This window comes from Astatotilapia calliptera, chromosome 9 (assembly GCF_900246225.1).
Source record: "Astatotilapia calliptera chromosome 9, fAstCal1.2, whole genome shotgun sequence".
NCBI lineage: Eukaryota > Metazoa > Chordata > Actinopteri > Cichliformes > Cichlidae > Astatotilapia > Astatotilapia calliptera.
The window spans coordinates 28,813,467-28,837,361 of record NC_039310.1 but is presented as its reverse complement, the minus strand read 5'-3'; the positions used below and the strand labels follow the sequence as shown (position 1 = coordinate 28,837,361).

Genomic DNA, 23,895 nt, shown 5'->3' with positions numbered 1-23,895 from the left:
CCCTGAACCTCAGCTCTCCTGGTCCACCAGCCCTCCATCCAACATCACCTTCACTAACACCACCACAGTTGAGAGGACTGAGCAGCTGCTTTACAACATCAGCAGTTCTCTGATGCTTTCAGCCGGTGTTTATGACCTGCTCTTTATCTGCACCATCAGCACTCGCAGGAACAGGAGGAGAGCCACTCTGCAGAGACTATGTGAGTATTTCAACCAACTGAGATTCTCAAACTTTGGTGCAGAGCAACTGTAGGTGGATCAGCTACTCAGGCCCAGTACGACATACACACAAGACGTCACTTGTGCTTTCGGTTTAAAATAACAAACTCGAGTATTGCCTGAGAAGAGCTGTGTAGTTAAGGACATGGCATCACTTGTAATAAATTCACTGTGATTATATGCATGCAGATGTTTACCTTGGATACATGTAACTGGGTCTGAATTGTGTGGGAATGTTCGGGTTAAAGTATTGGTGGGGACCCGATTGCTTAGGGCTTCCTTGTAGTTGGAGTATCTACTGTGGTTTTCGTTGTCTTTCAGCTCATATCAGTGGTCCCAGTACTGGTGTAACAATCACCTGCACCTCGCCAAACGCTTCACTCACCAACTTCAGCCTCGTCTGGAAATTCAACCAGACTCAGACCATCGTGAACCAGACTGGGACCAACTTTACCTACTCTGTGTCAGACGAGTGGAGGGAGAAGGTGAAGAATGTGTCCAAGTCAGGCAGCCTCATGCTAAAGGACTTATCTACAAAACAGGAGGGGATGTACACCTGTAAGCTCAGTAATGCTGAGGGGACTCACATTACCCACATCCACCTGAGAATAATCAAAGGTGAGATTAAGTTAACCTAAAAAGTCAGAAAATAAGTGCTGGGGGTTCTTTTTGTTTGTTTGTTTTTGCCTGTCCCGTGTGGTACTTTACCAATCAGAATTGTTGTCTTAAGGCCAGGAAAGATGCCCAACAGATTTAGTTTTTCAAGTGGAGAAAATATGGCAATGTCATATTGGTCCACTTGATTCATCTGTTTTATTATTATTATTATTATTATTATTATTATTATTATTTCTTAAGTGAGTTTTTTGGAAGTTCCCACTGCAGGGAAAACCTTTTAATGAAAAGATATCACCTTCAAACTTCTATTTGACTATTAACAATAAAAAAAAATTTTTGCATTAATATTAATAGTTTTTTTTGAAATGATAATGTTTCAATATTCAAAACAGGAAATCTGATCGTTGATAAAGAGAAATTCAAGATTATTAAAAATAGAGCTGTCTTTCGCAATTCTTTTTGGATTGAACCTCTTTATGCTTCTGAGTATTTCAGTTAAACAATGTAATGGGGCCCTATGAGCATCTCAACCATTCTTTTTTGTGCAGCAAATGTCACATTTTTACTGATATTGTCTGTTCAATCAAAAACAACACTCAACATTTAAGTGCATACATACAAATGTATACAAGCTTTTTAACAAAACTAATTAATGAACAAAGGTAGTTTGTGTCAGGGTCGATAGCAGGGACTCAAGCGCAGAGCAGGTTGACGTTTCCAAAGTTTATTTACAACATCAGTGCAGAATATATACAGTGAAAGGGGAAATCCAGGCAGAGAGGAGGGAGAGAGAATACAAAACGCACAGGGACCATGACCGTTTGAGGGCATTTTACAGTTCTGTTGATTTTAAAATGTCTTCTGCACTGGAAACTGTAGAATATCAGCATCATTACTGGATTGTATTTACAAAGTTTTAAAGAAAGAGGAAAAAATATAGAAACTGTATTTTAAATGCGAAGTTTTATACTGGATTTGAACTGGATTCCTTGAGGAATTTATTAGTAGAAATTGACTCTTCTGTTTCAGGACGTCACATTAACCTTGTAGCCATTGTCACAGCTTTGGGGTCTGGAATTGTACTGATCGGCCTATTGACAACTGCTGCAATCTGCAGCACACAGAGAAGGGTAAGAGGCCTGTATTGCACTTTTCATAATTTATTAGCTTGCACCATCGAAACTGAAAAGGTAAAGCTGAATGGGCTGACTGAGTAGTTGGAGTGGGGCTCAAACACAGGACTCGGAAACACAGGTGAATAAAATAAAAAGGTGTCTCTATTAAACTGAAACAAAGTACAATATAACATGAGTAACAAAACGAGGAAAATTAAAACTTCAGCTCAGCAGGGAAAATGTACTTTGATGGAGAACACAACTGTGAGGGACAATGAGACAAAGGAGAGTGAGAAACTTACACAATATTTACACATTAGGTAACTGAGGAGATGGGAAACGCTGAGCTAGTCTGTCTGCATCATTCTGCCATCATGAGGGAAACTTTGCTGTTCATGTTGGAGTTGATGATTATTGAACTACTGTTACTAAACACATTTAAGTTAGATTCACAGAGTGAAAGGTAAATTTCAGCAGTACAACAATGATTGTGACCATGCTATAATCTAACAGCTATTTTATGTTTGTCATTGATTTGTTATTCATTACTGCAGCTCTGCTCCTGTTTGTCGTTGCAGCAACTCAATACCTGTTTTCACTGCAGCGATTTTGCTTCTTTTCATCAGTCAACGCAGAGTGTTACCAACACCAGGACCATGTCTGAGACTGCAAATCCTGAGCCTGAACCTTTGCAGCCAGAGCTATAGTGTCCTTATCCAACTGATCCAGGGGCTCAGTATCCAGAGGTCCCCAAACCAGCTGATCCAGAACCCAGGAGTCTCATGTTCCCTGTGTCAAAAGAACCAAAGTCCTGCACTAAGAAGATGATCTCTAGTCATGATGGTGCCACACTGTAAATTTGGCTTTTTCTTCAACCATGTCATGAAAGTCTTACACTTTGGTGTCCTCAGAAGCTCATCTTTGGTTTTTGTAGATGATGAGGTTATGTTGGTTACATCAGGTGGACGCAGCAGAATGATAATTAACATCTCCTCCAGGTCTGAAACTGTGGTCCTCAGCTGGAAAGAGGTGACAAGTCCACTCAGGGTCAAGAACAAGTTGCTGCACCAAGTGGAGAAGTTTAGGTATCTCGGGGTGTTTTTCACTCGTGAGGGCAGCAGGAGATTGTGGACATGGATGAAGTGATGCAGACGCTGCATCTGTCGGTTTAGTGAAGAGAGGGTCAAGCATGAAAGTGAAGTCATGATTCACCTGTCCATCTATGTCCCTACCCTCGCCTATGGTCATAGCTCTGAATAGTGACTCAAAGACAGAGACAAGTAGCATAAATGAACTTTCTCTGAAGGCTGGCTGGCCTCTCCCTTACAGACATGGTGAGGACTTCAGCCATCCGAAAATAATAATAATAATAATAATGGATACTTTATTGATCCCCATGGGGAAATTACTTGTTTTTCTCTGCATTTGACCCATTCACTCAGTGAAGCAGTGGGCAGCCCACTAAGCAGGCGCCCAGGGAGCAGTGTGTAGGGACGGTACCTTGCTCAGGGGTACCTCAGGGTAGCCGTTAAGTGGATTCGAACCGCCGACCTTCCGATCATAGGGCGACCACTTTACCTACTGAGCTATCCCTGCCCCCTGCCCCCCTCTGAGCCCTGAAACGGGCTCAGAGTAAACTTCTTATGTATGTATGTATGTATATATATGTATATATTGTACTATTCTTAGTTAGCGTATTGTCTGTCTTGTCTTAATGTTGGTTTAAAATGGAGCACTGTAACAAAAAATAATTTCCCCCAGGGATCAATAAAGTATTCTGATTCTGATTCTGATTCTACACTGAAAGGAACCAGTTCAGGTGATTCGGGAAACTGGCAAAGACAAAGGATAATGAGAGGATGGGCAACAGGTGGGAACACAGTTGGAATGAATTACTCCCTAAAGAGACAGGAAGAAAAACAGAACACAGGATGAAAGACTCACTGATTTAACGAAGCAGAATATGGATCCATGTCTGTCTAATGTAATATTTTTAAGGCTGTCATGGTTTGCAAATTTAAAGTGCTGGGGTCCAAAGTGATATTTTTTATGGGGCCTCAAATTCCTCGTGGCAGAATATTTGCTGCTTTTCTTATTATTGCAGGGTTGGCAACCAAAGTAAAACTTTCTGGAACAGCGCTGCCCCCTGGTGGGTAAGGTTTTAATTACAAAATAGTTTTTCAGTTATTGAATGAGAAAGAAAGGATGGACACAGTATATCCTGTCATTTCAGTGCTGTTATAAGACATTGTGAGTTTAATTGCATTACACATTAAAACAAGTATCTCTGTGCTTCTAAGGCACTTAATGCATTTCAGCTCCACCAAAGCGCAAACTAAAATGGTAAATGATAAATGGTCTGTATTTGTATAGCTCTTTACTTGGTCCTAAGGACCCCAAAGCGCTTTACACTATACACAATCATCCACCCATTCACACACACATTCACACACACATTCACACACTGGTGATGGCAGCTACAGTGTAGCCACAGCCGCCCTGGGGCGCACTGACAGAGGCGAGGCTGCCGGACACTGGCGCCACCGAGCCCTCTGACCACCACCACCAAACTACTGCACAGTTTGCAGCTTTAACAGCAGCCATCTGACAGTAGGGCGCTTCAACTGTGACTAACAGTTTCTTCCTTTAAAGGGAGTTTTTCCTTCCCACTATTGCCATGTACATGCTCATAGCACAACATAGTCCCTAAAATGAAGACATTTATGTGCATAAATCTAGTTGTAGTGGCCTCCTAAGATCCTACATCCTCATATGAGGACTTTACGTTTATTTTCTCACTGCACAAATTATGTATAAAGCAATAAACAACCTACTTCCTGCCAATATTCTAAAAAAAAAAAAAAAAATTCTAAAAAAGAACAGGGATACAATTTGAAGGGGGAATTAAATTTAAAGCTTCCCTGTATCTGTATAACATGTGTTGTGTGTGTGTGTGTGTGTGTGTGTGTGTGTGTGTGTGTGTGTGTGTGTGAGAATAAAAATACATGTTAATTACTAAACAGTGGAAAGGGGGTGGGATTAAATGAGTTTATGCTTCTAAGTTGTTTATGATTATTATTGCTTTGTTTTGCTTTTGTTTTGCTTTGTTTGTTTGTCCCTTTCTTCTCTGTTGTCGTACTATTTTAATACGTGTTATACACATGTTCAAAATAAAGAGTCAATGCAAATACATTCTGACTTTTCTGCACAGTATTGTTTATTCTGCTAATATTTTGCTAAACAATGACAAGGACTTTGTTTTATGCTGTAAAATGCAGCTATTGTCTCTATATTGTCCTTCAGACTTTTAGATAGTTGAAGCAAATGTTTATTACCCTTGTTTCTGGAATAAGAAAATAATTATAATGAAGGTATTAATTCTTTAATGACACTGAAAATTATGTTTTGGTTACTTTGGTATCTAATTTTTATCGTCTCTATTTTAGTATAATCTCTGTTATTTTTTTCCTGTGTATTTGGATGTTCGCCTATGTGAGTGTGTTTATGCAGCTCCATTGATTATTTTGCTGTTGTTATTGGCCAGGATATCCTTGTAAGAAAGTCTCATGTACACGCATTGTTACTTGCAGTGTTTTAATTTAAAGCCGTAAGATCTCTCCATACGCTCCCCTTTACTACGGAAGCGTAGAGCTGCCACCCAGGCAAAAGAAAAATACAAGTGTATCACGTTATAACGTGAAAAGTTTATTGTTCTAACAATATATCATCATGTTTGTACAATATACTTTTCACGTTTGAACAACATAATATCACGTTATTACAATATACATAATTATCACGTTTGTACAATATAAATATTATATTGTACAAACGTGATGGTATATTGTTAGAACAAACTTTTCACGTTATAACGTGATACACTTGTGTTTTTCTTTTGCCTGCGTGGCAGCTCTACGCTTCCGTACATTTCTCACTCTCGGCAACTCACGTTATGTTTTTTTTAAAGGAAGCCTAGTCACGTGACCGCGCAGCAACAAACCAATGTGGAGCAGGAAGAAGGGGGCGGAGCAAAGTGTCGCTGCAGGAGGGGAAGTGTTTGCACTGACAGAGCAGCTTTTTCGTGAAACGGGGGCAAAGTACTGAACCTAGAGGAAAGAAATTATAAAAAACGTCGATTCAATATCATACCTACGTTAACGTCTACATTTGGATCGATCCTCTTACCCTTGTCTCCTGGATCGTAGCCGAGATCAGCGTTAATCACGTGGGTCTCTGCTCCCTGATCTGTTTCCTGTGTTTGGAAAGAGTTCCAGCTTCATCGCGGAGTTTCTCTCGGTTTGTGGGCTCATCTAAAGGTAAGCACCGAGCTAACTTTACTGTGAGTTCAGTTCATGTTGAGTTTAGCTCCTGAATGAGGTCTTCTGCTGCTCTCCTCGGTGTCTGTTCACAGTTTATTGTGAACACGTTGAGAGAAGAGTGAGAGAGTGTTTGGAGAAAAACACCAACTAATCATTAGCTCAGCATGCTGGGAGAAGTTGCAGCAGAAAAGTCTTTTCATTGTCCCTGCAGCTGTTTTTCTGCCTGCACCAAACCTCTACAGCCTCGTTTCTATTTAAGTGATAACAGGAAATGGATGAGAGCGATCTGCTGCAGTATCAGGGTCACTATAAACTTTATTATCCAGCTGCTGTGGATGAACACATGAGAGGAAGTGAACTCCTAAAATGATCTGCAGACAGCAGCTGGGCAGTAAAAGGATTGCAAAAGAGAAAAGAGGAGCATGGAGATACCAACAAGAACACACAGGACAAAAAGATAAAGACATGCAGCAGTGACTCGGTCACTGCAACATCCTTATTTACTGTTCAAGTGGGCACAAGTAAGGAATCCATGGTGCCTTTAGGTGCATCTCGTATACCCAGCAGTCTACACTCCAAAAGCCACAGGAGTTCACTCCAGGTATTTATTAAAACCACTTATTCTTATGATCTGAATATTTAACCACGTGTTAATCAGCAAGCTCCACCAGATTGTTGTTAACCCTTTCTCTGATCACATTAATGAAACCTTTTGTAATAATTATATAACAAAGACTTGTGCATTATACATGCCCTGTACTTTGGGTATGATTACTAAACCTCCACGATATTTGTGTGTTTTTATATGATTAGCTGGTTTAACTGAAGACATGTAGTTATTAAATCCTAAAGTCAGCATGTGCCATTCACTTCTACATTAACAGATGTTACAAATTTAAAAATAAATAAATGAAAGCTCCTCAAGTACCTGTGTAATCACTTTAATAGTGGTAACATGCTCAGGTCATTTCTTTACTACAGTTCTAATTAAAAATCTCTGTCTGTGTGACATGTTGATGAAAAGGTGCTGCTGGAATCTAAATGATTCCATGTAGATATCATAATGGGCATGACTTATCTGATAATTAAAGAAATTCACAAGGTTAAATTAGTTTGTCTTTTTCACAGAGACATTTGGAGCAAGCATATGATGAAGTATACTGGTTACAACGTAATATTTTTGAGGTAGAATATAATAAGTAGAAACCTATTAAAAAATGCCTGTAAAGCAATGCATATGTTTTGTGTCACCTTAGTTTTGGCCCTGTTTAACAAACACTTTGTTGAATTAGTAATAAAAATGAGGTTGTTTTGATAACTTTAATATTGATATAATGTTAGCGCTTAATTAGTTAAAATAATACAAAAAATTATAAGAAAGTAATGAGAATGTTTTTATGTCAACCAGGAAACCTGAAACTGTTTTAAAAAAACTTTTCTGGCTTGAGTTTCCGATGCACCTAAAGGCACCATGGCTTCTCTACTGGGTCCACACATGCCTCTTTTCCAATAGTTCCTAGTCAAGTCGACTCAATTCTTAACTCATTACAGTTGAGTACCAACTCAGTGTACTTAGGACCGTTACAGTAACACGGAGAAAAGTCCCATGACATAATTCGTATACATCAAAAACAACAGAACAATGGAGAACATTGAGACGGTGGTACTTGCTGCTGAACTGAGGGTAAGCATCTGCACCTCTGGACCACAGTGTTCGCATCGACTAGGTAAAAAATTAACTACCTGGTACCAGCTAATACCTGAATGCTGAAGGTTGAATCGAGCTGAGCCAAGTAGGTGGTAGTGGAAGGGGCTAATATTGGTCAGCAACAGCAATCTATTGTCAAGAGTAGATGCTGTAGCTGCAGTCAAGGGGAGGAAGATCTTTTCAAGCAGGATTTGTAAAAAGCATTTTGACAGTCACACAAAGATGGACAGCTTTTGTTCTGAGGGTTTGGAAAGAGTTTGTCTCTGTCAGTGTCTGCATTCACTTTGTTCCTCTAATAGAAAATCAATGTGCAGATGTTTATTCATGCACTGACTGCTTCTATTCATCCTGGAGCTGCTGGAACAAATTAATGGTCTAAAAGTTGCTTTGCTCAGGTCTTTGTTTGCTCTGCTTCCTTTTTCTTCTTCCAGGGATCAAATACAGACATTCATATAATAAATGTTGTTTTTATTCAAAAATACATATTTTAGTGCACATTAGAATGAGAGTTTTAGATGCCTACCCTAGCATAATAGGCCAGAACTAGTCATATCCCACAAAAGTGTATAAACCCAAATCCATCCTTTGAGACATGAGTTTAAGGCCCTGTCATAGTAAAAAGGCTGCTTAGAACCAATTTCACAGTTACTCCTGAAGTGTTACTTAATAAGAGAGTTACCCCACTTTGCAGTACAATGATTTCTACAAAGAGTCACAGAGTAAAATTTGTACTTTTAACATATGAGACACTTTGACTCTTCAGTGCAGTGTGGAGCCTAACGAATATCTGCTTTGTGTTCCAGCTGATCAGCAGGAGGAGAAGAGTCTGACGGAGCAGCAGAGGAACATTTTCAGCCGTCTGGACTCAGCTGAGTCACTACAGAGGAAACAATGAGCTCAACACAGGAGGTGAGGAAAATATTGCTGTTACATTTTTTTTAAACTGATGTTAAAAGACAAAATAAAAGGTCACAGGACACTGAAACAAAGTCTTTAAAAATCAAGATTAAAATTAAAACCGCACATTTTCATACATTGAATAATTTTTTTCAGTGAGCAGTATTCAGGACATTTCGTTTTGATAACAAGAACTGAGAGAGTTCTGAAGGCAGGAGGAATCTAACCCTGTATTATCAACGTATACCTAAGAAAGTGTAATTCCTTATCAGGATGTTCAAATAATGCTTTGAAATTATGTTTAGGATGACCAGATAAAGTAATTAAATCATGAACTGTCACGCTGTGCTAATAAATGTTACAAACAAATAAAAGAAAACATGGAAAGTAGGAGTTCAAGCAGAGCAGCCTCCTCCTGTTCACTGAGACATGGCTCACGGACCACACACCGGACTCTGTCATAAGTCTGGATGGCTTTCAACTGGTTAGAGCGGACCGGAATGCAATGGAGAGTGGTAAGAGGAGAGGTGGGGGACTAGCAATGTATGTCAATGAGAGATGGTGTAACTCGGAGCACATCACTGTGAAGGAACAGAGCTGTACCAAAGACATTGAACTGTTGGCAGTTAGCGTCCGGCCATACCACCTGGCCAGGGAATTTTCACACGTTATTGTGCTGACTGTTTACATCCCACCCTCGGCCGACGCTACAGCAGCCTGTGATTACATTCACTCCACTGTCTCTCAGCTACAGATGGCACATCCGCAGTCCCTCATTATTATTTCTGGGGACTTCAATCATGCCTCACTATCTGTCACTCTCCCAAACTTCTTCCAGTACGTTGACTGCCATGGGACTCTCCACCATTTGACCTTAGAACTGAAGAAGCTTCTCGGATGAGAGGTGAAACGTCTTCAAGTAACTTAAAGAAGTCCAGACACTTTTCTTTGCAAGCTCCTTTGACATTTGAATATGGCCCACTTATCACCTCTCCCACCCCCCAGGTTCCATTAACCCCCCTCCATTTGCCACCCCCCCCTCCGGGTGCAATGCCATTGTCACCTGAGCTCTCCTCTCACCACAACCCTGCTTCACCCCTATTCACACATCTATCCACAACAAAGCAAGCCCCACCCCCCCACTCCAGCCCAGCCTCACATCTACTTCACAGCTGATCAGGTGAGAAATCAGCTCAAGAGGACGAAGGCAAGGAAGTTCGCCTACCGTTCTCGAATTGGGGTGGATGACGCTGTCATCTACCTGGTACACCGATCCCTCTCTCACTTAGAGCAGGCGGGGAGCACTGTGAGGATCGTGTTTTTTGACTTCTCCAGTGCTTTCAACACCATCCAACCCGCACTACTGAGAGGGAAGCTGGAGGGAGCCGGAGTAGGCAAACAGCTGACTGCATGGACCATCGACTACCTTACCAACAGACCACAGTATGTGAGGCTCCATGACTGTGTGTCCGAGGTGGTAATCTGCAGCACGGGGGCACCACAGGGCACGGTTCTCTCACCTTTCCTGTTCAGCCTTTACACTTCAGACTTCTGTTATAATTCGGACGATTGCCATATACAGAAGTTCTCAGATGATACAGCCATCATTGGATGCGTATCAGACGGGAATAATCAGGAATACAGGGGGGTCATCAGTGACTTTGTTGGCTGGTGTGAGACCAACGTACTCCAAATCAACGCCAGCAAGACAAAGGAGATGATCATAGACTTCAGGAGGAAGTCCCCCCCCTGCAACACCGGTGAACATCCAAGGGAAAGACATTGAGATAGTGGACTCTTATAAGTAACTGGGTGTTCACCTCAACAATAAACTGGACTGGACTACAAATACAGACGTCCTGTATAAGAAGGGCCAGAGTCGACTCCACCTGTTGAGGAGACTGAGGTCCTTCGGAGTCTGCAGGACTCTGTTAAGGACATTCTATGACACTGTGGTAGCATCTGCCCTTTTCTATGCAGTGGCCTGCTGGGGGAGTGGATGCACGGACAGGGACAGAAGCAGGATTGACAAACTGGTGCGGAGGTCTAGCTCCATGCTGGGATGTCCCCTGGAGTCTGTGGAGATGGTCGGTGAGGGGAGGATGTTAGTAAAGCTGACATCCATCATGAACAACCCACATCACCCACTGCATGAGTATGTGAGTGGGCTGAGCAGCTCCTTTAGTCAGAGACTGAAACACCCTTGCTGCAGGAAGGAGCGCTTTCGCAGATCATTCATCCCAACAGCAGTTAGACTCTATAACTCCTCAATCACGATGTCATGAGTCAGTGGACACTGTGAACATCCACGGTCACCACTTCATGCATAATGGACCTTCCATGACCTTCCAAGCTATATAGTTTGTCTTCCATATTTCCAACTATATCCATAATTACATACTGTGTATGCTACCATTGTATATAGTGTATTATCTTAGTTTTTTTCATTGATTGTACTCAATTGTATTTTTGTATTTCCTTCTGATATCTGTACCTGAGCTGAGGTGACGCAAAAATTTCCCCGTTGTGGGATCAATAATAATAATAATAATAATAATAATAATGATGATGGATTGGATTTATATAGCGCTTTTCAAGGCACCCAAAGCGCTTTACAATACCACTATTCATTCACTCTCACATTCACACACTGGTGGAGGCAGCTACAGTTGTAGCCACAGCTGCCCTGGGGCAGACTGACAGAAGTGAGGCTGCCATATCGCGCCATCGGCCCCTCTGGCCAACACCAGTAGGCAAGTAGGGTAAAGTGTCTTGCCCAAGGACACAACGACCAGGACAGAGAGCCCAGGGATCGAACCGGCGACCTTCCGGTTACAGATACGATTCCCAACCCCCTGAGCCACGGTCGCCAAGTCTTATCTTATCTCTTAAAAGTATAGACCTGCTACATATTTAGTGCCATTCTGAGTTAATATTAACATTTGTGTATAAGGACTCATTGAGTTACTTTTAAAAAAATCAAATGGCTTATTGGCTATTTTTGATCTAAGATATATATTTTCAATTTTTTGAGCAATATAAAAGATGGACTAATCCATTGTGATGCGACCCTTTGAATTTGACCTCCACATTTTGAAGCATCAGCCACAATTATCTCCAAGTAAGGAAATGGGATGTTTACACTGAGCATACTTGTCATAATTACTGAAATATTTGATGATGTCATGTTCAGAATTTGTATATGCAGATATTTTGAAGAACATCTGCTTGCTTTACTTCTGAGAAACTCTGCCTATCTAAGATGCCCTTTTTATATTCAGTCATGTTAAGATAATTGTCTAAGACCCCTCGAGTGGCCTCTAGAAGAACTGCAGGATTTGGCACTTCTGTGCCAGCTTCAATTTTCAGCCCATTAAGTTTTGTCTAGGTTTGCACTCGCACTTGGTGGGATTTCATGTGCTACTACCACATACTAAACATTTCTACATATTAAACAAATATCTAGGACTGCCTTCTTCCACTTGTACAATATTCCTAAAATTAGAAATATGTTGTCTCAGAGTGAGACTGAAAAACTAGTACATGCATTTGTTACTTCTTTGTTGCACTTTTGTAATTCATTATTATCAGGATGTCCTTAAAACTCCCTTAAAAGCCTTCAGTTAATCCAAAATGCTGCAGCAAGAGTCCTGACAGGGACTAGAAAGAGAGAGCAGATTTCTCCTGTTTTGGCTTCCCTTTATTGGCTTCCTGTTAAATCCAGAATTGAATTCAAAATCCTGCTCCTCACATACAAGGTCTTAAATAATCAGGCCCCATCTTATCTCAATGACCTTGTAGTACCATATCACCCTATTAGAGCACTTCGCTCTCGCTCTGCAGGCCGTCAGGTTCTCATGTTTACTTGTCATGTTCTCATGTTGTTGCTAAGGATTGTCTTATTGCACTGGAGTCACACTGGGTTAAATATTTACACTTGGGTTTTAAGGGGTATTTATTATTTTCTTCATTATTTTATTTACGGGTTGTACGGAAGCCCCAAATGCAATTTCATTGTTCTCTGACAATGACAATAAATAAATAAATACTAAAATACTAAAAATACTACTTGTTGTTCCTAGAGTATTTAAAAGTAGAATGGGAGGCAGAGCCTTCAGTTTTCAGGCCCCTCTTCTGTGGAACCAGCTTCCAGTTTGGATTCAGGAGACAGACACTATCTCTACTTTCAAGATTAGGCTTCAAACTTTCCTAGTTATGCTGCAATAGACGTAGGCTGCCGGGGATTCCCATGATGCATCAAGTTTTTCTTCTTCAGTCACCTTTTTCATTCACTATGTGTTAATAGACCTCTCTGCATTGAGTCATATTCCAATAAATAAATTATTATCAATCTCTGTCTCTCTTTCACAGCATGCATTTCGTCCTGTCTCTCACAGGTGGTTCTCCTGGAGGTTTCTTCCTGTTTAAAGACAGTTTTTCCTTCACCTGTCACCAACGTGCTTGCCCATAGGGAGTCATATGATTGTTAGGTTTTCGGGGGGGGGGGGGTTGTATTACTGCAGGGTCTACCTTACAATATAAAGCACCTTGAGGTGGCTGTTGTTGTGATTTGGCGCTGTGTAAATAAAATTGAAATAAATGGAACTAAAAATTGATCTGCTTGAAATTCTCTTTTCTATTAAGCAGCCTTGTTGCTAACATGACTGCATATTGTTGTTGTTGTTACTATATTTCAAACATGTAAACAATATATAGGTACATTTAGTAAAGAAAATAAGAGAGAGAAAAAATACTACATAAAAGTCAATATATTTCAATATAGCTACCATTCTGATTCCTTTACATGTTCAAAGGGAGTGGGAAGAACTACACACTTATTTAATCCCACCCCTTTGCCATAAGTTATCAGTTAATATTTAGTCAGCTTAAATAGTGAACAGATTTCTGATATAATATATACTCTAATATCACATCATGACATTTTTTTAAATAGAGACATTCACTTAATTTCAATATTTTTCCCTTTCTTTATAGTTCAAGAAGATCATATTTTTATAACTCTTTTTGAACTGGTTTATGGTCGGACATGGCTTTAATTCCATATTCAGTTTGTTCCACAGTTTCACTCCATGCACGGAAACACAAAAGCTTTTTCTTGTAGTGCGTACCTTCCCTGTTTCGAAGTTACAAAAAACCCTTAAATAATAACTTCCTTCTTTCAAAAAAAACATGCTCTGAATATTATGTGGCAGTTCTTTATTTTTTGCTTTGAATAGACTTTGTGCTGTTTGGAATTTCACTAGATCGTCAACTTTCAATATTTCAGACTGCAAGAATAGTGAGTTTGTATGTTCCTGTAACCTGCATTGTGGATGATTTGAGCTGCTTTTTTTTTTTCTTTTTTTTTTTTTTAAGAGTAAAAAGTGAATGTAGTGTGGTTATATAGTTGTTGCCCCAGGCCTCTGCACAATAGCTTAAGTATGGTGAAACCGGTGAACAGTAGCGAATATGAAGTGATGTTCTGTCTAATACCTGCTTTAGCTTGTTTATTATTGCAATGCTTTGTGATACTTTGTAATGAATATATCTTACGTGAGCTCTCCAGTTAAGTTTTTCATCTATTATTACCCCCAGAAATTTATTCGCACTGACTCTTTCAATATCAACACCCTTTATATGAATCTTAGCATTTGTATTTAAACTACTATTTCCAAATAACATATGTTTAGATTTATTCAAATGTAATTATAATTTCTTTTTATCAAGCCTTCGTGCTGTTTCATCCTCGGATTTTAAACTAGTATTAATTTACGGCTCATTTTGTTCCACGACTGCATTTCACTCATTGCCTCTGTTTGTATCTCTGTCATTGCAGGACCAACATGGAGCAGGAGGTCCGAGCACTCAGGAGGCCGACAAGCCTCAAAGAAGAAAGGGAGAGAAAAAATACACCTGTGACGAGTGTGGGAAGGCTTTTACTCGGCCTGGAAACTTAAAAACACACCAACTCATCCACAGTGGTGTTAAAGCATTCAATTGTGACTTGTGTGGAAAGTCTTTTACTCAAAAGAGTGCCCTAAAAACTCATCAAAGCCTCCACAGTGGAATTAAAGCACACACCTGTGATCAGTGTGGGAAAAGTTTCACATGGAAACAAGGCTTAGAAAGGCATAAGCTCATCCACAGTGGAGTTAAAGCATACACTTGTGATCAGTGTGATAGAAGTTTTACTCAAGGTAGCCACTTAAGGATTCATCAAGTTTCCCACTCAGGAATTAAAGCATACAGCTGTGACATCTGTGGGAGAACCTTCAGCCATATAGAGAATCGAAACAAACACCAGCGGATTCACACGGGACAGGATGTGTACTGCTGTGATCAGTGTGGCAAACGATTTGTAGCATACAAACATTTACAAATCCACAAATTTTCTCACACTGATGAGAGACCCTATAAGTGTGACCTGTGTGATAAAGCTTTTAACGCTCCATATTCCCTGAAAGCACACCAACAGATCCACACCAGAAAGAGACTCTTCAAGTGCAGTTACTGTGAGGTATGTATTTGTATTCTCCTCTCCTCCTCTCCTTTCGATGCGACAGAGTATCTAATCAATTCAGGTTATTTTTTTGTCACCAATGTATCATCCACAGTTTTCATGATGTCGTTTTCAAAGTTTGTGTGATGGTAGACACTGATAACTGCTTGAAAAGTTTTAGTTTTGTAAAAATTGGGTCATGGTCACAACGAACATGAAAACCAGTGAAAACTTTAAATTGTGCACAATTTGTATTATCCACAATACTAGGCCTTGGAGGACATGAGCGTCTAGGTTGGCTAAGCATTTGAACTTGACCTTCATTCTTTGTGCCTAGGGTTAAAGTTTCAAGAAACTATATTGAGTATTATATCACATGCTAGGGCATGGAGAGAGCTGTACATCACACTTTCTTTTCTTTTTTTTATATGAAAACCCTTCGCTATGATTTGCTACCTTATCATGGTGAAGGGTTTTGTGTGTCCTGGAGATCCCAGGTGCTATGTTGGTAGAGTCTCCCATGGCAAATTGGTCCTTGACTGAGGGACAGGCAAAGAGTGATTCAAAAAACCTGTGTGAAAGAAAAATCTAGGGAACAGTTCACCTTGCCCTGGGATAGGGTTACCGGGGCATCACCCTGGCCGAGGCCTGGGGAGGGTACCTGAGGGTTAGCACCTGGCGTCCAAGCCTTAGTTCAGGGGTGGCCAACTCCAGGTCTTGAGAGCTGGTGTCCTGCAGGTTTTAGATAACACCCTGGGTCAACACACCTAAATCAAATGATTAGTTCATTACCAGGCCTCTGGAGAACTTCAAGAAATGTTGAGGAGGTAATTTAGCCATTTAAATCAGCTGTGATGGATCAAGGACACGTCTAAAACCTGCAGGACACCGGCTCTCGAGGCCTTGAGTTGGCCACCCCTGCCTTAGTTGCTGGGACCCAACAGGCCACAGCTCAAAGAACGGCCCACCACCTGCAGGAGGCACCACACTGCATTTGGGTTTAGTGCACTCTGGTGGACTGATCCCCGGCTACCCAGGCTAGTGATTGGGACATTGAACAACACCTCTCTGGTTATAAAGGAGCCTTAGTTATTGCATTTGGTTCAGAGGTACCAGCTACATACAGTCAGGCTCATCTGAACGTGAGGCTTGGGCTTGGAACCAGTCTGGATTTGCCCTTTGTGTGAGGTGTCGGCCTTGGCTGGGTACCTTAGTATCCCTTCGGGTTGCTGCCGGTATGGTGGAGTTTCTCCAGAATGAGAGGGTTTGTTCCCTATTCCTTTGTCACTGAATAGGTCCCGACAGTCGTCTGTGCTTATGGGCCGATTGGCAGCTTCAAGCATGGGTGTCGAACTCCAGGGTTTGAGGGCTGGTGCCCTGCAGGTTTTCCATAACATGAATTATGTGATTACCGTATTTTCTGCACTATAAGTCAGACTTACAATTCTTTTTAATTTTCTCAAAAATCGCCAGTGCGTCTTATAGTCCGGTGTACTTTATGTATGAATTCCGGCTGTGTTTACTGTTACGGTAAACACTTCAAGACATGTTGAAGTAATTTAGCCATTGAAATCAGCTGTCTTGTATCAAGAACACATCTAAAACCTGCAGGACACCACCCATCGAGCCCTGGATTTCGACAACTGTGGTTTAAAGTGTTCAGCCTTCTTGGAGTCCGTGGTTGGGGTGCTTGAGGGTGCTCCCCCTGTGGACTCATCCTATTGGGAGACTGGAAGTTTTTACAGCTTGGCAAAAGTCTTGAGCCAATACTTCTCCAATTATATGGTAAAGATAATAAAATACACAATTTTAGTATGTAATGCATCAAGGTCCTAGGTCAAAGGTCAAGGTGACACAAAATAGTAAGAAGCTTTTGCTTTAGTTTCCAATGTGTCATCTGCAGTGATGGGAATAACGGCGTTACAAGCAGAAAAAGAGAGAGTGAGTTTTGAGTCGTGAGAGATTTGTGATGTTTAGCGTGTTTGGAGTGTGTAGTTAATGTGTTGAATTGTGTAGTTAGTGTGTAGTGTTGTGGATAGTTTTGTGTTGTGTGTCAGAACAATGAGGTGACTACTGTCTCCAGGTAGAAACAGGAGTGATACACCTGCTGTCAGACCTGCAGGTATCAGGCTGTGATGTTTCCTTTATAGTGGACAGAAATTTTTGGAGTGGCACAAATAATTTGTGTGGCATCTTATTGAAGAACAGCTGATTGTTCTGTAAATAGTTTGAAGTGGTTATTTAAAAAATCAAGATAAAAGGTAAATGGATGCAAATAACTTTGTTGTTTGCAAAACTTGTGCGTATGATTTTAAAATTGACAATTTATATTTGCATTTAAAGTTATGAAATATGATTCATTAAACATGTTTGTGGTTGTTACAGTAAAAAATCACTTTTTCTACTCTGATTTTATGCTTTTTGTCTGATTTTTGATCAGTTGTGTTAATACAGTATGTCAAAATGAAAACATAACTGTAAATTCAGACACGTGAGGTTGTGCTGAAAAGGATGATACCAAACAAGGCAAAGTTTTTCAAGGTGAAATGTGGAGGTGAAATGTGGAGGTAAAATCAAAAGTTAGAAAAAATGGCCAATTATACCCTGGACCCCAGAGGGTTAAACGTTTTTTTGTTTGTTTGTTTAAGTAATGCAATAGTTACTTTTCAAGTAATTAATTACTTTTAGAATATTGTAACTCAGTTACTAACTCAGTTACTTTTTTGAAGAAGTAACTAGTAACTATAATTAATTACTTTTTCAAAGTAATTTGCCCAACACTGTTCATCTGCCAGCTTTAAAGCACTATATTAGTCTTCATTCTTTATTTAGTGAGTCAAACAAAATTCTGTTCTGGATACAAATTTGGGGTAACATTAAGTTAAGCGCGTGTGCCTCTTGAATATGACGTGCTTATACTTTTTTGTATAATTTTAGTTATAGTAGTTCAGTAAGGTAAGTGCTATGATCCAAATCAGGGGTGTCAAACTCCCCTGATTTGGATCAAGGACACATCTAAGGCCTGGAGTTCGACACCTGCGCTCTAAACAGTAAAATGTAATTGGACATCTGCAGAGATGCTCTTTATTTCAGGCAACGTTGAGGATAAAAATGTTGAAGTGACTGACTGACACTGTGTTTGTGTCTTTGTTTAGAAGCAGAGCGACACAGATGGATGCAGTTCTCAACTCTGTCGTTGCTGTGGTGGCGGGAAAGAATTTTTTTGTGACTTTTGTGGAAAAATGTTCAGTCAGCAAACAAGCCTCAAAACACACCAGCGAAGACACACTAGACACAAACTGAACTACTGCAACAAATGTGGGAAAGGCTTCCCCACTCCAAGTACATTAAAACGCCATGAACTCATTCACAGTGGGGTTAAAAAGCACCTCTGTGATCAGTGTGGGTCATCGTTCATCAGTACAAGTCAGCTTAAAAGGCACAAGCGAGTCCACACAGGAGAGAAACCATACAAGTGCAGACACTGTGACAAAAGCTTCTCACATTCAGGTAATCGTAACCTTCATGAAGCTACACATTAAAAAAAGAACTATAGCTGTGACCAGTGTGACAAGAGCTTCAGGAATCTCATGTGGCAAATGAACGGTTTCACTGTTACCAGTGTGCTAAAACATTCACTTCATATTCTGCTCTCTGCAAACATCTGCAGGATCATGAAGGGCTGAAATCATTCCCATCACTGGATCACAGTGAATCAGAAGAGAGAGAAAGAACAGAGACTGAGAACCCTTGAGATCAGGCTCCACAGAGTTCAGATAGAATCTCCTCCTCCCCCTTTTGTGAGTGTGGACGCTTCCTGTCTTTGCTCTTTAAATGCTTTGCTTCTTTTATTGATTTTTATTGATTTTTATGCTGGTTTTTCCATTTTTTCCGTATGAGCTTACCTGCGATAGCTTCTGGAAACTTATAGATCATTAGGACTAAAGCGTTCTTAACAGAAACAGCAACATTTTTATAGTTACCGTATCTTCAGCGCTCCGTGTGTCTGTGGCCTAGACACAGCTAAAGCCTGATTACAGCGTCTGGGCACCGAACAGCCTCAATAGCCTGGAAAGGTGCTAACCGCATTATAATAAATCCTCAAGCGATAATCCCCCCCCTTATGCGCGTCTTAAAACCAAGACACAAATCATGTCTCAAGAAAGGGGGAGGACGTATCACAGGCAGGGCACAGCGAGCTGAAATCTCTGAAACCGACTGGCCTTCACTTCCTACGAGACAGAGAAGCTCTTCTACCCCTGTATACGGGAGGAAACAGGACTGGACAACCGTGAATAGGATGGTTAACAACAAACCTCCAAAACAACTGAATGTGAAACTGCAGAACAGATTTGCTCCACTATCAAAGGACCCTGGATCTATATCGGACAACCATCCATCTAAAAGCAGCGAAGTAAGGTCTGAAAATCTGTTGAAAAGTAGAAGACCACAGGGAAAGCTAAAGGCTAGGCCTGAAACTCTGATTGTGGGTGACTCTGCCGTAAAGGATGTACAAAGGATGTGCAGTAAGAACTCTTAAGTCCTCTGCTTTCCTAAGGATATGGTCAACAACCTGAAGGAGAGAATTCTTCAAATTGCAGTTGAATATCCAACTGTGACAAACATTGTTCTGATGAGGCAGCTATGAATGAAAATGTTCTGCTCGTCACATTTTACGCTTTCTAAACTGTTCTGCTTCAGTGTTCATGTCGAGTGGTTCGCTTTGTTCTAGCAGTTGAATGAAGAAATCTTTTGTCGTGTTATCAAGTTTTTATTGAATGTATTTAAAAACGTGTTCTGCAGATGTTTTCTTGTTAAGGTTGTTGGTGTTGTGAAATTCTACAACAATTAAATAAAAGTTTAAAATGTTAAATTAAGAAACAGTTTGAGCCTTGATTTCACTTCCTGTATTTCAGAGTAAAGACTGAAGTGACAGTCAACCTGATGTAACAGCCAAGAAAGATTTAGTTTGTCTATGAACAGTGAACACCTGTGTGGATCAACGCACTTGTTTTCAAAAGGTTTCTCCAGGCATGGAGAAGATCCAGGCCCCAGACATCCAGAGGCCCCAGAGTGTGAGAGCCCAAGGAGGACCACTGGAGGGGCATCCGTGCCACCCTCTGGGAAGAGCTGAGGATTCCCAGACGAGGGGTCACCCAGCGGCCACAGAAGCCAGAAGGGGCTGCAGTAGCATGCCCGCCAGCTATGCCGGCATCCAGCTGTGCCAGAGTAAACCTTTTGTTTTTGTTTTTTTGTTTTGTTTTTTTTTGGCCTGTCCCGTTTGGCTCTTTTGCCATCAGAATTGTTGTCTAAAGGCAAAGAAAGATGCCCAACGGATTTACTTTACCAAACTGACCATCCCAGCCTTGCCGTAATGGTCCATTTGATTCACCTTTTATTGTTTATTTTATTTTCACTTACTGAATACGGGACAGACTTGACTGGGGGAAAGAAGGGGAGAAAGAAAGAAGGAAAGAGAAACAGCTGAGAAGAGGGACGGGGGAGAAGGGCAAAAAACAAAAACCAACAGAACGGGCAGAGAAAAAAAAATGCATATATCAATCACCTGGATCACCTGCTGAGAAAGAAAAAAGAAAGCAAGCAGAAGAGAACAAGAGTAATAGAATAAACAACATCACAATGATATATGGGAATATGACAGTAAATACTAAATATTAAACATTATTGTGCAGCACATAAGATCAACAGAACACAGTGTGCTTTGAGGTAGGAGCCAAAAAGGGTGTAGTTTGTGGGTGTGATCACCCGTGTGTACACCTGTGAGCATGGACGCGCTTGTTTTTTGTTTTTTAAAAGGTTCCTTCATGTAATAATCTGCTAGAGGGTGTGGGGGGGGCCACAGCCCCGTCCTCCAGGGCGTGAAGCAGGTGTGGAGGAGATCAAAACTCCAGACATCCAGAGGCCCCCAGAACACAAGAGACCAAGGAAGACCAACAGAGGGGCAGCTGCGCCACTGTCCCGGAAAGAGCTGAGGAGAGTCCCAGATGAGGGGTCACTCAGCAGCCGCGGAGCAGAAGCCAGGGGGAGTTGCAGTGACGCGCCCGTGAGCTCCGCCGGCAGCCAGCCGCGCCTGAGTGACCGAGCCCCAGGCCGAGAGGCCGGGGGCACCCCACCTCCGAAGTGGCCCGAGCGAGCCCCAGGCTCCAGGCCCCGATAAGCGGCCGCCAAGGAGTGAGCCGGTGTGTACCTGGACGCCCATCCCCGGACACAAAGAACCACCAACGCACCGATGTCTGAGGGGGTCCGCCACTGGCAGGGGAAGTGGTGGTAGGGGGAGATAGGCCTCCAAACCTTGGAGGGCCTGAGATGTCCCCAGAGAGGTGGCGCCTGACACCCAACCTGACATATAGACACAGACATACAGGCACACACAGACACAAACATCCATTCCCGCCCTCATGCTCTCATATGCACTTACTCCACACTCAACCAACGTGGAGACAGACATAAAGAGACGTTGTACACACGATCACGCTCCCCAAGCGTACTCTACAAACCGGGTCTAGGTGCCCCCGCCCCTGGAGGGGGGAACTGCACCCAGACCCAGGTGGTGTTTCCCTTTTCCCTGCGGTGGGGGGAGGCAGACCGCCCCGACTCCGCAGCAGCAGGAAGGCTCCACACTCCAGACCGCAGTCGGACGGCCAACTCCTCCTCCTAGTCCTAGCCCTCCCGCTCCAGCAGGTCGCAGAGAATGGGGGTGAGAGAAGACTCCAAACCTCCCTCCACCCGCTCATTGTAGTGTTGATGCATGTGTGTTCTAAGGTGCATTTAAAACCCAGGAGGGCTTGGAGCTACCTGCCAGAGAGCAGCAGGTAAGCGCATGGTCCCTCCTGCTAGCCCTCAATGTCTACGTGTATTTAAAATTGAGAGGTGGGCAACGATGCCAGGGGTGGGGTGTACACCCTGATGGTACTTTGGATTCCGTGTATCGTGCCCACCCCCAAGATCCTATATGTATGTGTAATGAGAGTGTGAGTAATGTGAATGTCTAAGTTGTGGGATAAAATTGAGGCAGAGGCAGCCAGAAGGGGACAGAGGGGGGGGTAGCCTCCTCTGCACCCTGGTGACATACCCCTACTCCAAGGCCCTGCATGTGTGGGTGGTTGTGGAGGAGCGGGAAGAGGGAGGCAGCTGGAGATGGGGAGGGAAGGAAGGGAGGGGCAAGTGACCCCTCCCTGGGGCCAGCTCCCCCGCTGACCCCAGTAGGCACCCCCATACTCCGCGACCCGCCAGGGAAAGGGGGCCCAGGCCCATCCAGACCGGGGCCCAGTGCAGCAGCGCCGCCCGGCCCCACAGAGCCCGGGACAGTTCACCCAACCCCACCACAGAGAAAACTGCACCCACCCCACCATCCACTCATCTTCCAGACTACATAAGACAATAAACACCCAGGCTGAGATCTTCCTCCACCTCTCCTGTATCTCCCCCTCTTGCAGAGGGAGCTCCTGAGGAGAGGAAAGCTCCTGCAAGATGTGACAATCTCCCCCACCAGTTGAAGAGCCCCCCAGGTGGGTCGACGCACCGGCGGCACCCTGCTCCAGGGCTGGGCCCCCATGCACCCACCCGCCCACAACCCCGGCAACACACCAACCAGGACCCAAGCCCCCGAGGCCCGGTCCGGGTCCCGGCCCAGAGACGGAGCGCCCCCAGAACCTCACGCCCATCCCGGACCCACCCAGGGGCAGCCAGGCTACCAGGTCAGTAACCCACGTCCGTCAGCACAGACCCTCCCCTAGCCCCGCTGCACGCAGCCGCGAGGAAACAGTCACCTGAGAGCCAACAGAGCCCCAGAGTAAACCTAAGGGTCCCCGCACTCCCCAGAAGAGGCCTGACCAAGCCCCGGACCCAGGCCCTGCTGAGCAGCCACCGGGAGTGATCTGGTATATATCAGAGCGCCCAGCCCCGGACATGAAGAACCACCAAGAACCACCAACGCACCGACACCTGAGGGCATACCTCCCTCATGTGTAGTATTGCTGCGTGGAGCCCAGAGGGATGAATGAATGAATGAATCAAGGCTTTATTGGCAACATGCAGGTTGCCCCGCAGTGGAATGGAATAGAACCCCCCCCCCCCCCCCCCCCCCCCCCCCCAACTTACACACACAACATAGACATCACATGGGAATACAGGTCGGAGATCGGCAGCGTTACAGAAAAACACGGAAAAAGTACACGACAATGGGAAAGTAGAAGAGGAAAAAGAGACCTCTACTCGTGCTGGGCTCCTATAGAGGACAGCATGAGAACAGGAAACAAAAAAACTCCTCTGCACAGAGAGCACATAAATGTCCACAGTACAACATTATGGAACACATGACAAGCCACAGGGTTGGGTAGAGGGTGAGGACTAATCCGAAGGAAACACAGCAGTCATCCTGCCCTGCGCTATTATTCCAGCGTGGACCCAGACCCGCCGTGTTCTCCAGGAGAGGACAAGCATCGAAGGCATTTGGAAAGGGAATGAGTGAGTGCTTATTAGTGTTAGTGTATGTGTGTC

At 42.8% G+C, this 23,895-nt stretch overlaps 1 protein-coding gene across 1 annotated transcript; it reads left to right on the top strand.

Moving 5' to 3' along the window:
- The first annotated feature begins 9,417 nt into the window (after window positions 1-9,417).
- On the top strand, window positions 9,418-19,119 carry LOC113028820 (zinc finger protein 2 homolog). Its single transcript, XM_026179269.1, has 5 exons — window positions 9,418-9,595; window positions 10,025-10,636; window positions 10,857-10,963; window positions 14,701-15,393; window positions 18,531-19,119. Exons 1-5 carry the CDS (start codon window positions 9,418-9,420, stop codon window positions 18,915-18,917), a joined length of 1,977 nt encoding a protein of 658 aa, XP_026035054.1. The 3' UTR covers window positions 18,918-19,119.
- The last annotated feature ends 4,776 nt before the right edge of the window (window positions 19,120-23,895 follow it).